This window comes from Labeo rohita, chromosome 3 (assembly GCF_022985175.1).
Source record: "Labeo rohita strain BAU-BD-2019 chromosome 3, IGBB_LRoh.1.0, whole genome shotgun sequence".
Taxonomy (NCBI): domain Eukaryota; kingdom Metazoa; phylum Chordata; class Actinopteri; order Cypriniformes; family Cyprinidae; genus Labeo; species Labeo rohita.
Window position 1 is genome coordinate 39,764,712 of NC_066871.1, and position 16,711 is coordinate 39,781,422.

The following is a 16,711-nucleotide window of genomic DNA, read 5'->3' on the forward strand; positions in this document are numbered from 1 at the left end:
ACCACACAAGAACCACACAAGAGAGGAATGTCATAGGTCATTTTACTAATAATTGCTTTTATATTACAGGACTGAACAAGCATGACCTGACTATCCAACTATCCAACAGGAACAAATATGCTTCTGCAACAGGTAAATTCCCACTAAACTGCTTTGAAACAATCTCTGTCTTATAAAGCACTATTGCATTAAGAATATTAAGCTTTTGTCCATTCTGATATTTATGTACAGCACAAAAGGCAATGCAACAAATAATATGATGGTATGTATAGGCATGTCAGGTAATGTTCTTGTGTTACTGACATTTTCATCTGATAGTAATGTTATTGCTTGGAGCTTTTTTCTATTTGTATCATACAAAATCTCACTATTATCTAATTATCACTTGAAGCAGCAATAACAAAAGCAGCAGAAATCAGCAGCAGCACCGTAACACGTAAAGAGTAAGTCTCCCCCCCCCAAAAATTACTGGAGTATATGCCATTTTCTGTAGTCTGGTGGCTTTTATTATGTATATTACCTCTATCCACTAACGTCACAACATCAGAAAAGACGGGTGGTTGACCACGTGTCCAGTGGTGTAAGCGGTTAAGCGAATATCTAGTATTATTTTGACGCGAACGACGCGAGTTCGCGTCCGCCTGTTACTGTGTTACAGAAGTGCAAGCAGGCGCGCATATTCCCTAAACACACCCAGTAAAGACAGCGATGCGGTCAGGACCGTGGCGTCCGCTTCCTGTGAAATATGTTTGATGATTGCGCCTGATGCGCCTGATGCGCCCGCGCCCGCTCCGTCCACTCCTCCACCCCAGATGCTGCCTGTTCATATGCATGACCATAGAGCTTCATCTATTAGCGCATTCGTCATGTCGAATGGATTTGACTGATGGCGCTCTAAAAGTGCGCAGACATATTCGCCAAATTAGAGACGGTAAAAGTGGGTGGGTCCGATATCGTTGGTCTTCAAAAGTGGGTGGGTCCTGTCCCCATAAGCCTCCGAGAAGTGGGGCGTATGGTATACCCACTTCTCCAGGCACCACAACACCACTGATTTAGAGTAAGTGGCGAATAGTGGATATTCATATTATTGCAATATAGTGCTTCACAAATTAAAATAAAATAAAAATACACACACAAACTTACATACAGGTAAAACAACATTTGTAAAAGGTTCCCAAGAATCAAACTCTCCCTATTTCAAAGGCCAGACTAAAAAAAATGTGTCTTTAACTAAGACCTAAAAACCCCTATAGATGAAGCCTGCCAGAATTGTGGACCTTCTACTGAAAAGGCGCGGTCACCTTCTGACTTCTTATTGGACTGAGGAACACTTAGCAGCGATTGATTTCCTGATCTAAGTGACCTAGCTGCTGTGTAAGACCCTAAGAGATCGCTAATATAATTTGGGGCCAAGTTGTGTAAAGCTTTCAAAATCAATAATAAAATCTTAAAATCAATCCTATACCTGACTGGTAGCCAGTGGAGATACGATAACACTGGAGTAATGTGTTCCCTTTTTTTGTGCTGGTCAGACGCCTAGCTGCGGCATCAACTATCGAGATAGTTGCCGTTGACAGATCCCTACATAAAGTGAGTTACAGTAGTCCAGTCGCGAGGAAATAAAAGCATGAATAACAATTTCCAGATCTTTAAAACTCAGAAAAGGTTTTAGTTTAGAGATTGTTGTGGCAAAATAAAACAGACTCTTACCATAGTAAGAGACAAACTCAGTCAAAGGTATCTGTCTCTTACCGGAGAGTTCTGATGCCACCTGGGTTCGTTTACTGATTCCAGTGGTGTCCCTCCTGGGCCCTGGTGGTCGGTCTCTTAATCTAGTCGGGGTAGGGCTGTGACTTCTAAGTCCAGGATGTATGGTCACCGTCCGCTCTCGGGTCCAGAAGGCACATCCAAGGAATCCCACTTCTGACACCAAATTGTTGTGGCAAAATAAAACCGACTCTCACCAAAGTAAGAGACAAACTCGGTCAAATGTCTTTTATAATTTATTCTTTGCAAAGAAGGTCAGACAGTCATACAGAAACACAGGTTGCTGCAGAATGCGTCCAAGAAGGGAGGGCTCACTCCAATTTATATCTCTTCTCTACCCTTCAAGGTTACATCTCCTAACTGGTAATTTCCACACATAGAAAGAGACAAATACATTCTGCTACGTCATACTCCCAAGATTCAAATCTTTATATTTAGGGCCCTGATACCCTTCTCTTATGTCATTCTTATAGCAGGTTTAAATAAAGCAGAACCTTACACAATATTCCATAAGCACATATGAGTAAAATGAGTTTTTCTTTCACAAGATAATCCTATGCTGATAAAAATTACTTCTCACAACTGAATTTATCTGTTTATCAAAACTGAGAAATGAATCTATTATGACACCAAGATTTCTCACTCTGTCTTTCACTGTCATTTTTAAGGGGGCAAGAGCATTGGCTATCTTCTCTTTAGCCTTAGAAGAACCTAATATTATGATCTTTATTATGATTATGAGCTGAAGAAAATTATTAGAGAGCCAACCTTTAACCTCATCAAGACATTGCAACAGCGACTGTAAAGACTGCTCATTTCCAACCTTAAGCGGAAGATAAATTTGGGTGTCATCTGCATACGTGTGATAAGAAATGTTGTGGCGACGGTAAATAGACCCCAACGGGCACATATATAGAGAAAAAAAGTATAGGGCTCAAGATAGAGCCCTGAGGAAGGCCATATTTTAAGGGAACCACCGAGGATGAAACATTTGCCAAATTAACAAAAAATGTTCTATCCTTAATAAAGGACTGAAACCATTTCAAGGCAGTTCCCCCGAACCTGACCTCACACTCCAACCGTTTTAAAAGAATCGAATGATCTACAGTGTCAAATGCGGCACTGAGATCTAACATAATTAAAACTACCGCCATGCCAGAATCAACCTCTATCAATAAATCATTTAACACTTTTAGCAGAGCGGTCTCAGCACAATGACCCGCTCTGAAACCAGATTGAAATTTGTCCAGGAGATCATTCTGCCACAAAAAAGGGGTAATTTGAGTCAAAACTACCTTTTCTAAAACTTTAGATAAAAATGGAAGTTTAGAGATGGGACGGAAATTGTTCAACTCTGTAGCCCCAAGGCCAGGTTTTTTTAATTAGAGCAGAAACCACGGCTTGTTTAAAAGAAGATGGAACACAATCCTGGGTTAAGGAACTATTCACAATAGCAAGTATACTAGTGCCCATAGTGTCAAACAAATCTTTTTAAAAACTGTGGAGGAACAGGATAAAGTAGAGAAGAAGATGATTTCATGTGCTTAACTAAGTCTGCTAGGGCTGGAAGGGAGACCTTATCAAAACAGTCAAATGTACAAGAACGTAATGCAGGAGATTCGAGAACAACATCAGAGGGGACAATCTCTTTTCTAATATTGTCAATGTTTCTCACAAAAAAGTTCAAGAAATCCTCAGAAGTAAGAGAAATGGAATCTGAAAAATATGTTATAACTGGGTTTAGCACAGAGTTTATTGTGCCAAACAAAGCTTTTGGACAATAGGCAGTTCTATTAATTAAGTCTGAAAAATATTTTGTTCTTGCCTCTTTGACTGCACACGGGTAAATGCTTTTAGCATCTCATAAGAAATCTGTAATCTGTCTTTTCTCCATCTGCGTTCAGCTTTCCTACAGGCCCGTCTGAGAGCATGAGTTTCATCATTAAACCATGGCTGAAACTTAGATTTAGCCCTTTTAAGTCTGAGTGGGGCAACATCATTCATAATGTCCAAGCATACAGAATTAAAAACAACAGTTAATTCCTCTATATCTAGAGGGGATCCAGAAGCCTCAATGATAGCAAGCCCTGGGCTTGCCTTATAAGCCTCCGCAAAATGCTGTGCTGTAATCTCATTTACAGGACGGACATAACAGTCAGCAGATTCATTCTTTGAGATAGCAGCTGGCAAACCAATATTAAACATAACAGAGCTATGGTCTGATATACAGCTGTCCACTATGCTCACATTACTAATGGACAGACCCATAGATAAAACTAAATCAAGTGTATGACCATGTTTATGGGTAGCATCACATACAGACTGAGTTAGGTTAAAAGAGTCCACAAGATCAACAAACTGCTTTACTAATGGTTTCGATGGGTAACATACATGGATGTTAAAGTCCCCGATAATTAGGAGATTGTCAGTGGTCGACACAATAAAAAAAAGAAAATCTGAAAAGTCCTAAATGAAATCCTTGTCATATTTAGGAGGCTGACAAATTAGTGCCAGTTTAAACAGCTGCAGTTCAAAACTCTGTATTTCTCCACTGAAAGAGGACTACATTAAAATCTGTCCTTAAAAAGTGTTGCTACACCACCCCGTATTTGGCGTATATTCCTCGCCTTTCTCGCTAACCTTCCGCCGCGCTTTCCTCGTCTTCTTCTGTGTAGCTTCTTCTTAAAGAGCGAGTCGCAGTGCAGACGAGATAATTTCGGCGGTATGGACATCAGGTGCTTAGGAAAGTCATGGCCGCCAGAACTATACTGATAATGAAGTTAGAGGGAAAATGCCTTCTATAAAGGTGAAAAAAGGCCTTAAATTAAGAAAAAAAACATGATTTGTGTCACAATATTGCTTCAGAACAAATGATACTTGCAAAAAAAAAGTATATATATATATATATATATATATATACACCCCTGTGTAAATGTCTTATATTTATATAAAAATATTAATTGATTCAGAAGCAGGATCAGATTCAACAGTGATTTTCACTGTTAGAGTGAAACTGGTAAAATCTTCAGATAGGTTGTTTCATCAAGATTACGAAACAATGGCAAGACAGTGTCAGTGAATGTGGTTGTGAATGTGTGTAGATGTGTGTTATTTACGGGATCAGTGAATAATACCATTCCTCTGTCATAGTCCAGATACACTCTCACCCTTTCAAGCTCACGTTTAACAGGAAAACCAAACTTTTCTGACAGTCCATACTTATCATATCGCACACTCCAGACATCAGTGCTAAAGAATTCATCCCCCTTCCTCTGATTTGATGCTGTAGTTACTCCAACACTCCAGTGTGAACTTCTTTTAACCACCACATCCCAGCAGTGTGTTCCTTTCTGGGTTATCAAGAAGTGGTTGAATCTTCTCTCTCCATCTCACACTGGTCAGATCATCAGACAGGATGAGATCTGGATGAGCCGTGTTTGGATCCAGAATCACAGGAGCTGATGAGACACAATCAACAGCTACTTTTATTCTCATGTTCATATAATGATCAAGACTGAACCAAACACAGATTAATGTGAATTATCAACACTTCCCATTTAGGAAACACATCAGACATCTTTAAATCTGTAAATTTCCCGAATGCATCATTTTCACTGTATGTGTAAGAGCACAGATCTTTTGCAGACTCACTGTTTTGGACAATGTCCTGCATCTTCTGCCAGACTCTGAACGGCAGGTTTCCCAAGTAACGTGGCACATGAATCAAAGCTCCAGAAGGCGTCTGTGGATCCGGCTGTGAGATCTGGACTCTGGAAGAACATTCAGGAGTCAGAACTGCAGTGGATTTGGATCAGAAACAGAGAGACCAGAGACACCAGCAGATCACTCACCTTTCCACTGAGACTGGAAACTCCTGCAGAACAAACACACAATTTATCATCAACAACTCAATCAATCAATCAATCAATCAATCATGATCTGAAATCAGACCTTCAGAAAGCAGACGTTATTGTCTTTCATCATCTCCTCCGTGTCTTTGATTGTGTGTGAAAGAGTTGAGATGTGTCTGTTGATCTCCTCCAGCTTCTCCTTCATCATCTTCTGCTTCTGCTCCTCTTCCTCCCTCAGTGCAGTGATTGTAGCTTCTTCTTCATCTCTGAGAAACTGATGAAGCTTCTCAAACTGTTGTTTAATCTGATGCTCTGTGTGCTCAGCTTGAGACTGAAATCAAATCACATTCACTTAAATCATCTTATTCTGGAGCAGCATGAAGAGTGACTTGGTACAGTAAATGTTGGTAAGTACTAGTACTATAGTAATAGATGTTCTGTTTCTGTAGGGTGCAAATGCACATTTTAATTTACAGTTTTAAATGTTTTATACACACACATGTATATATATATATATATATATATATATATATCAATCATCGGATGACGTAAAGGGGTCATGCTAAGTTCACTTTTACATGTTGTTTGAACATTAATGTGTGTTGGCAGAGTATGTACAAATCTACCCTATAATGATAAAAATCCATGCAGTGGTTTTTAATTAATCTGTAAAAATAATATTCCCTTTTTCAAGGGGTGAGCAGAGCTCATTTGCATGTAAAGCAGCCTTGACCATAATGAGATGATTTTTGCAGTGCTGATTTTGACATGGTAAAAAGGGTGTTGTTTTACACAACCATTGAGAATTTTTAACCAAAGTATATTATAGACTTTTCAGTAAGACTCTAAAGAACCATATCAACTTGTGGAAAATGGGCATCCGATGAGCCCTTTAAAGGTTTGGAACAACATGAGGTTGAGTAAATTATGACAGATTTTTATTTTTTTGGGTGAAGTATTATTATAAAGTGCCATGCTAAAATGCAAGTACACGTGTAAAGTGTAGATGGAGTTTGAAAAGAAAATAATCAATAAACAAATGTTCGTTGCTGCTGAATTTTGATGTAAAATATTTAGGTCCAGATCAGAGGCAGGCCCAGACTGGCCATGGATACGGCTAACATCTGTGCTTCGTCCAGAAGAAGTAGCAAAATGTTGCAAAACTGATCTGTTCACGCCTTCAAGTGCAGGTTAGTTTAATCTGTAAATATTCTACTAGTTTTGTCTTTGTTAGCTTAGTTAAGCATTCAGTTGCTAGCAAATGTTAGGTTATCAGCACCCCATTATTATCCCCAGTCAGAATACTTCTAAAGAACATCATTATCTATTGCAAAGTTACATTAGTAAATTTAGCAGACAGGTGACAGTGATTTATTGTATATGTAGGGAGGAAGCTAGAGCAACTGAGGCATTTACACACTGAGGCATTTAGCATTCTTACAAATAATAAGGTTGTCTGTGGGTGTAGGATGGCCTGGATCGGCATGTCTGGACCTGATCAGAGGGACCTACACTTAAGAGAGAGTGACACTCCACCATACAGAAGCTTCATGTTTCACCAAACAATTAAGCTGTTAGAAGACAGAAAATGTCAGAAGAATCTGTCCTTACCTTGATGTGTTGAACTGTTTTCTCACACTCTCCTTCGAGGATTTTGCTGTGTTCAAGTTTCTCTTGTATAGACTTCAGTGCTGTATTGAGCTGAAATCTGTAAGACACCAGAGATTTCTGCATGTACTAACTACATATTATGAGCAAAATGGTACTGAGAAATTATGTTATAATAAATAACTAATAAATACTAATAAATTTGTCTTACCTTAAACAATGGAACAACTTCACTGATGGGTTTGAATGTGTGATTGTCGTGTTGTTGTGAATCTCTGCGCACTAAACACACAGGCTGTTTGTCCTCCAGACAGAAGAGTTCGAGTTTCTCACTGTGTAAACTGCAAATCTCCTCAGACCTTAATGAACACCTCTCCATTTTCTCCTTCAGGAACGACTCACACAAGTTTTTTAATGCAAGATTAGTTGGAGGATGATCATTTGAGGATCTTCTCCTGCAGACAGGACACTGCTTGGTTTCCTTTGTTCTCTTGGTTTTTGGCTCCATTTCTGGTTCTCTTGATTGAAGACACTCTTTACAGATACTGTGACTGCATGATAAAATAACAGGATCCTTGAAGATTTCATGACAGACAGGACAAGTAAGTTCCTCTGCAGATACATTTAGTGATGCCATTTTCACTGCTTGAGCTCCAGAAATATAAACTTTACTTTCACTTTCTGAATGATGGTCTCCAAAACGAATAACCACGAGAATCACCAAGATCTGCTGTCTGTTCAGAAAGAAACTTCTTCAAAATCCTTTTTGAAAGTTGTTCCTCTTCATTCTCCACTGATTCCTGATTCCCTCTTGCTTTTATCACGACAGAAAAATCCATATGAAAGAAAGGAGAAATAGTGTGTCATACTCTTACTGGTAAGCAAGAGGGAGGAGTTTCTGATCACCTTCGGGAGTGTTAAAGCAGGTCAGACAGGTACATCAGGATCTCTTCAGGTTAAAGGCCCTGATATACTTCAAACGAAATCTAAGAACAAACTGATATGACATCATTTCGAACAAAGTCAGGTCGAAACGAAGTTCCTTTTGGGGGAGTTTGTTTTGGCTTCTAAACACCTTTGGGCTACCATTGGTCCATGGCCATTACACAATCGGTGGGTGTGTTCTGAAACTTCACCTTCTTCAACGGGGGACTTTTTTTTCAGTTTCATTTCTCCCTCCACGGAGGTCAGACAGGAGAACAACATCATTACCAAGTTAATGAAGTTACTAGCAATAGCAACATGAAAACACTGAAGTATCGAATTAACAAAATGCACATGTTTTCATTTAATTATCATTTTATTTATGCTTGCAGCAACAATAACAGAACTAGATACATTAACATTGTCATAACCATCAGCATGCTACACTATTTCAAGAGCTGTCATGACTGAATTAAAAATGCAGGATATCATAAATGATAAACTTTTGAATTTACCCATAAGCACAATCAAATATATAATTTACAGGCGTATAGGATCAGAGATGGCAAAAGTATACACATCTTTCACTCAAGTAGAAGTACAGATTTCAGTCATTTTTTTAAAATACTCTGGTAACTGGTAAATACACTGGTAGCTATACCTCATGTCATATTGACACATTAATATGAAATAACTTACATTTAAAATTTTATTAGCTAATAAATGTAATGAATGTCAAGGCTGAACAACCACCACGTAGAACAGGGCAGGACTGGGACAACATTTCAGGCTGGGAAATCTCATACTCGTCCAGGCCATCCCATACACCATACACTTTTTTTGTATGGCCATCACATTAAAAAAAAAAAAAAAGCCAAGGAAGAAGGGTCTTATCTAGCGAAACGATTGGTTATTTTCTTTAAAAAAAAATACAGTTTAAATACTTTTTAATCTCAAACGTTCATCTTGTTTTGGTCTCCCTGAACTCTATGTATTCTGGTTCAAGACAGCTAGGGTATGTCAAAAAACTCAGATTGTATTTTCTCCCTCAGCTTCAAAAATCATTTTAAATCATCCTACATCGCTGCAGAAGTACCAACCCAGTCTTTGCATAGTAGCCGCAATAAAACTACATTTTGGAAGTTCAAACTCAGGCCACCATATCAGTCCATTATATGGAGAAAAATGCTGAAATGTTTTCCTCAAAAACCATGTCTTTACGACTGAAGACAGAAAGACATGAACATCTTGGATGACAAGGGGGTGAGTACATTATCTATAAATTGTTGTTCTGGAAGTGGACTTCTCCTTTAAATATTAGAAACATGATGAAACAAGGAAGATCTAGGCCTACATGTCTGACGCTTACACACTGTTCAGTGGCAAGATCTTCAGAGGGGAAAAACTATAGAAGAATGGCAAGACAGTGTCAGTGAAGGTGGTCGTGAATGTGTGTAAATGTGTGTTAGTTAAAGGATCAGAGAATGACACCGTTCCTTTGTCATAGTTCAGATCAACTCTCACCCTCTGAAGATTCTGTTTAACTGAAAAACCAAAGTAATCAGCCAGTCCGTGCTGCACACTCCAGAGACCAGTGTCAAATAAATCATCTCCCTTCCTTTGGTTTGATGCTGTAGTTACTCCAAGATGCCAGCATAGACTCTCTTTAACCTCCACATCCCAGCAGTGTGTTCCTGAATTAAAACCCTCTGAACCCAAAACAAAGCGATAGATGTCAAATCTCTCTGGATTATCAGGAAGCGGTTGTTTGTTGTCACTCCAACTCACACTGGTCAGATCATCAGACAGGATTAGAGATGGATGAGCAGTGTTTGGATCCAGAATCACAGGAGCTGATGAGACACAATCAACAGCTGCGTTTCTGATGTTCATATAATGATCAAGAGTGAACCAAACACAGATTATTATGTCATCTCATGACACTTACCTATTAATCACTGTCAGTGCTGTTAGTTGCGCACTCATTTTTTAAAAAAAAATGATCAGTGTTTAATGGTGCATTACATCAAACACTGAGTTTTGAGTGTTGAATATGTGATTTAGTATGTCTGTCTTATGTGAGTAACTGATATTATGGGATAGTTAACAAATAGATCTGTTTTGATTTGTGCTGTAGATGAAGAACAGTAAACTGCGTCAGGTACTGACAGAGCACTTGTGAGATGCTTTCCTAGTGCTTAACTTGATACTGGAAGCCACATTTTCTCAAGAAGCAATATTTTGGAACATCTAACCTCTTACCCATGAACACAGGTTATGATTTTTGGGTCAGCACACCTTAATAGCTTCAACAATTGATTGCTAATTAAGTTTAGAATACAATGAATTTAGGCCCAGATTATGCAGAGCTGTAATAGCTGCTAATGGAGGATATTTTGATAAATCGAAAATTTAAGTTGTTTCTATGTATAAACTGTTTATGTAATAAAATATGTTTTCGTAGTTTGTGTTTTCCCTTATCAGTGCAAATTAAAAAGGATTCATGCCAATATTGTCCAAACCCCCACTTTTCTAGGGTGTTTCCAAACTTTCGGAGGGCAGTGTAAAAATAATGTTTTTAGAAATAAATTGGCTGGTGATTGAGTGCTTGCCAGACTATTAGGGCAAACAATGAAATAAGAAATCTATTTCTTGTATTACTTAATTTGAAGCTGCTATGGCAGTGGCGAAGATGCATAGGTATTAATTTGTGTAATTGTAACATTATTTAGGCTAGTTTTTACCTAAAGTATCCTATCCCTATGGTGAAACATAAATCATGTACACATTCCAGCACTTTGGAGACACTGGATTCTTACACGATGGGTTTAAACAGCACACTCATTTACAGCTGATTTAATTCACAAATAACTGACAATTATGGCTTAAACGTTTTTAAATAACCAATATTCTGCATTTTAAACTTGTTTTTTCCACACCATTAGTTGCATGCACACTCAAACTCAGACAATCTCCCAGTTCATTTTCAGTCAGGCAATTCACAGATTTTCTTGTATAAGGCGATACCAACCTCCGCAGCTCTACCACTGGAGATAGTGTAATGGCCAATTTGGATCATGTGTGCCTTATAAACCAATTACAATTTATCCTGATGCTATTAAATTGTTTTCTGAGTTTTACAGTTGTCAATCAGGTCAATCACTGTTTGCACATTCATAGAAATTAATAAGTGACAGCATAGATCTTCTCTGTACTCACTGTTCTGGACAATGTCCTGCATCTTCTTCCAGACTCTGAACGGCAGGTTTCCTAAGTAACGTGACACATGAATCAAAGCTCCAGAAGGCGTCTGTGGATCCGGCTGTGAGATCTGGACTCTGGAAGAACATTCAGGAGTCAGAACTGCAGTGGATTTGGATCAGAAGCAGAGACACCAGAGACACCAGCAGATCACTCACCTTTCCATTGTGACTGGAAACTTCTGCAGAACAAACACACAATTTATCATCAACAACTCAATCAATCAATAAGTCCATGATCTGAAATCAGACCTTTAGAAAGCAGACATCATTGGCTTTCATCATCTTCTCCATGTCTATGATTGTGACTGAAAGAGCTGAGATGTGTCTGTTGATCTCCTCCAGCTTCTCCTTCATCATCTGCTTCTTCTGCTCCTCTTCCTCCCTCAGTGCAGTGATTGTAGCTTCTTCTTCATCTCTGAGAAACTGATGAAGCTTCTCAAACTGCTGTTTAATCTGATGCTCTGTTTGCTCAGCTTGAGACTGAAATCAAACCACATCCACATCAAACACCTCAAAGATGCAACATATTCTGGAGACACAAATATCTAAATCTCTTCAGCCTCTCTTCACAAAATAAAGTAGTTTAGTTTGGCTTGGGTCCTATTCACTTAATGAGGATGGGGCTTATGACCTATACTCCCACCAGCCACCAGATGCCAATTGAAATGTTTGGACTTTTTAGGAGGTGTAAGGCACAAATCTAAATCAAACTAAAGGCTGACAGGCTATTGGACTCATGAATATTAAAAATGTTGCTTGCATTCACCCCAAATAATTTGTTGACAATAGCCACTTGCGAGTTAGTAGTTTACAATGTCATGTAAACCCAATTCAGCTGTTGTAATCAAATTTGCAAATATGTCAAAACATTCCTCACCTTGATATGTTGAACTGTTTTCTCAAACTCTCTCTTCATGTTTTCATTTTGTTTAAGTTTCTCTTGTAAGGACTTCAGTGCTGTATTGAGATCCTCCTAGAATTTAAAATGAAAATCTATAAGACACTAGAGATTTCTGGAATATATGTATGTAATACATATAAGTAAATTGTGCATACAATATACAAATTATATACGTTTTTAATCCAAGATTTACCTTATATGATGGAACAACTTCACTGATGGGTCTGAATGTGTGATTGATGTGTGTCTGTGAATCTCTGCACACTAAACACACTGGCTGTTTGTCCTCCAGACAGAAGAGTTTGAGTTTCTCACTGTGTAAACTGCAGATCTCCTCAGATACTGATGAAGGCCTCTCATTTCTCTCCTTCAGTAATGACTCACACAAGTTTTTTAACACACGATTACATGGAGGATCATCTCTTGAGGATCTTCTCCTGCAGACAGGACACTCCTGAGTTTCCTTGGTTCTCCAGAACTTTTGAAGACACTCTTTACAGACACTGTGACTACATGATAAAACAACAGGATCCTTGAAGATTTCAATACACACAGGACATGAGAAATCATCTGCAGATAGTGAATCCATTTTCACTGTTTGAGCTCAGCAATCTAAACTTTACTTTCAGTTTCTGAATGATGTTGCAAAACATTAATAACCATAAGAATCACAAAGATCTGTTCAGAAACAAACTTCTTTAAAATCCTTCTTGAAAGTATTTCTCTTCTTTCCCCACTGATCACTTATTCTTTTATCCTTTTGTCGACAGTCAGTATGACAGAAAGGGGAAATATTAAGAAAGTCACTTCCTGGTAAGTGCAGTAAAAGGGTGGGGTTTCCGCATCTTTTTCATACTGCCTGTTTGTGTCGCATGTTTGTTAACTCTTTGTCTGCCTTATCTGACACTGGATAGTGATTTAAAATATTAAAGAAGATCTGTCATCGGACATTTGAATGGTAAAATATTTCAGAACATGGATGCATATGACATATCTTCATAATTATATTTGAAAATTTCTATTTTTGTACCCACAATGAAGAGTGATCAACCCTTGCCAGATGTTTTTATAAAGAGCTTTAACTCTTTTCAAGAGTCCCAACAAAAAGCATCTAAAGTGATGGCAGCACAGGATAAAAAGCTCCGATCTGATGCTTTACCAACTATATGAGAGTTTTGAATTCACATTATAAATAATAATAAAAGAATAATATATGAACAACAAAGAATCGTTTACAATTAGGAGACATATTTATTATAAAAGGACATTAAGACATTAAGACATTATTACAGATGGGATGAAGGGATGAAAGGCTTCAGTTCTGCATGAACATGCTTAATTGTCCATTTAAAGCTGATTACAGAATTAGGGAATATTTTAACAGTCCACTTAGATTAAACATTGGAAACATGATAATGTTTACTGACTATCGACTGGTAAGACCTTAAGATGGGCAAACTCACACCATAAGAATGGAAAGACAGTGTTAGTGAAGGTGGATGTGAATGTGTGTAAATGTGTGACATCAGTGGTAAAGAAATCACACCCTTTCCTACTGTTTGATGCTGTAGTTACTCCAAGTCTCCAGTCTAAACTGTCTTTAACCTCCACATCCCAGCAATATGTTCCTGAGTTAAAACCCTCTGAACCCAAAACACAGTTAAAATAGTCAAATCTCTCTGGATTATCAAGAAGCGGCTGTCTGTTTTCACTGAGTATCAGACTGGTCAGATCATCAGACAGAATGAGATGTGGGTGAGCCGTGTTTGGATCCAGAATCACAAGAGCTGATGAGACACAATCAACATGTGCTCTGGAAGAACATTCAGGAGTCAGAACTGCAGTGGCTTTGGATCAGAAACAGAGAGACCAGAGACACCAGCAGATCACTCACCTTTCCATTGAGACTGGAAACTTCTGCAGAACAAACACACAACTTATCAACAACTCAATCATCAATCAATCAATCAATCCGTGATCTGAAATCAGACCTTTAGAAAGCAGACGTTACTGGCTTTCATCATCTCCTCTGTGTCTTTGATTGTGTGTGAATGTTTCTGAAGTACTAGTTCTGTACACTGTAAAAAACAACTTGAGTCAACTCAAAATAATTTGTTACCCGGCTGCCTTAAATTTTTTAAGTTCAGTCAACTCAAAAAAAGTTTATTCAACTTGAAATGTTAAGTTGTACTAAGTATATATTTGAGTTGATTGAACTTAAAATTTTAAGGCAGCTGGGTTACTTACCCAGCTTTTAAGTTTAATAAACACAAATATCTAAGTTGTCACTTAGTACAACTTAACATTTCAAGTTGACTAAACTTATTTTAGTTGACTGAACTTAAAATTTTAAGGCAGCAGGGTAACAAATCATTTTAAGCTGACTCAACAAATTGTGTTCTGACGTAAACTTCCGAATTCATGAAAATGTTCATATTTTCAAAATGTTAGTTTGTATGAAGGAAATGTACACCTGCTCCCTACCATGTGTAAATGGTGTGTAAAATGTTCTGTGTTCTTTTTTAGCAATCTGATGACACTGAATTTTGATGCACTGCCATAATAAATACAAGTTAATTTGCCCTTTATACAATAAAAATAGTACAGTAAGTTGAATAAAATGGCACAGAGAAATACTGAACATAAGTGATATCTGTTTATGACTATTTATTGTTCTTTAATTTGAAACAAAAGACAATTGTCTTACCTTATGAGAAAAAGCAACTTCACTGATGGGTCTGAATGTGTGATTGACATGTTTCTGTGAATCTCTGCACACTAAACACACAGGCTGTTTGTCCTCCAGACAGAAGAGTTTGAGTTTCTCACTGTGTAAACTGCAGATCTCCTCTGATCCTGATGAACAGCTCTCTTTTCTTTCCTTAAGGAACTCACACAAGTTTTTTTTAATGCAAGATTAATGGGAGAATCTTCTTTTGAGGATGCACTCCTGCAGACAGGACACTCCTTAGTTTTCTTGATTCTCCAGAACTGTTAAAGACACTCCTTACAGACACTATGACTACATGACAGAAGAACAGGAGCCTTGAAGATTTCACAGCACACGGGACAAAAAAGTTCTTCTACAGATACATTTAGTGAAGCCATTTTCACTGAGTTCCAACAATCTAAACTTTACTTTCACTTTCTTATTGATGGTTTCAAAATGATAATCACACTAGATAATCACACTAAGATCTGCTATCAGTTCAGAAACAAGCTTTTCAATAATCCTTTCTAAAAGCATCTGTGTTGGTTTTTCAACAATCACAGATTCTTTACTTTTACTGAGACATTAATGAAAAGAGTCAGTACAGAAAGAAAAAAAAATGATAGAGTCACTTCCTTCCTTTGGTTATGTTGAAAAGTATGTCAGAAGGCCCATCAGAGTTTCTTCAGGCTAATGTAAGGAAACACATTCATAATTAACTTGTACTGAAACTCTCCAAGGTTTAATGCTAGAAAACATTAAATCAAACAAAAAATAAAATTGAGAGAACATATTAATATGAAACAAACCGTGTGTGTGTGTGAGTGCACTCTCATCACATTAATAGTTTTTTGCACAAGCACATTTCAGTATGGTTTCATGTCTGATGAGTGTTTTATATAGAAGTTTGCAAAGCTCGGTGTTGTCTCTCTAAAACACTTACATTTGCAACATTTAGAAGGGTGTTTTTTTTGTGTGTAATCGTGTTTAATCATTACTAATGGATCAGCATCTGTATGCTAAGGTGGCTAGTATAGTGAGCAATTGGCATCCCCAGGTGGTCCTGTTTGGTATTGCAGCTTGACTTTAGGGTTGGAGCTAAACTCTGCTAAACTGAGACACTGAAACAACTGCGATTCTCAATTTTTCCAGAATCGTGAAGCTCTTGTTTAAATGTTGTTTATTACTGCATATAATTAATTCAAATGGAAGTTTAACTTCATAAAGTTCAAAATGCACCTACATTTTTTTTTTTTTTTTTTTTTTTGCATTTTGTCTTTTTTAGTTGAATAAAAGACAATTTTCCCTATATAATTCATCACTGAGGATTTCTTAAAAAAAAGTTTAAAAATCTTGTCTCTCTCTATATATATAATCTATATATATAGACAAGTGTCATGGAGGATGCCCAAATCCACTATAATTTTAAAAATATTACCGTTTCTCCCTGGTGAAAAAACAGCATATGCTGGTTAGGTATGTTTTGATGCTGGTTTAAGCTGGTCCTTAGCTGGTCAAGGACCAGCATAAACCATCAAAGGACCAGTACGGAATCTACTTTTAGTAGAGAATGTACTTGTTTATAGTTCAAATATGCAGTTTGTTAATAAAGATTATGCATATTTCAAAATTTGTGTCAATGTTTATGGACAAGCTCCAGGGCGTGAGCAGCCATCCAGTGCTCATG

At 37.6% G+C, this 16,711-nt stretch overlaps 2 protein-coding genes across 2 annotated transcripts; both read right to left on the reverse strand.

Annotated features, from left to right (window-relative positions):
- Window positions 1–73: 73 nt before the first annotated feature.
- Window positions 74–14,338, reverse strand: LOC127162742 (E3 ubiquitin-protein ligase TRIM35-like). Its single transcript, XM_051105603.1, has 4 exons — window positions 14,306–14,338; window positions 14,209–14,231; window positions 5,419–5,537; window positions 74–5,225 (listed from the first exon to the last, which is right to left on the reverse strand). Exons 1-4 carry the CDS (start codon window positions 14,336–14,338, stop codon window positions 5,086–5,088), a joined length of 315 nt encoding a protein of 104 aa, XP_050961560.1. The 3' UTR covers window positions 74–5,085.
- Window positions 8,525–13,126, reverse strand: LOC127163405 (nuclear factor 7, brain-like). The gene is made up of 6 exons (XM_051106621.1): window positions 12,508–13,126; window positions 12,291–12,386; window positions 11,663–11,893; window positions 11,570–11,592; window positions 11,370–11,488; window positions 8,525–10,003 (listed from the first exon to the last, which is right to left on the reverse strand). Exons 1-6 carry the CDS (start codon window positions 12,901–12,903, stop codon window positions 9,516–9,518), a joined length of 1,353 nt encoding a protein of 450 aa, XP_050962578.1. The 5' UTR covers window positions 12,904–13,126; the 3' UTR covers window positions 8,525–9,515.
- Window positions 14,339–16,711: the final 2,373 nt, after the last annotated feature.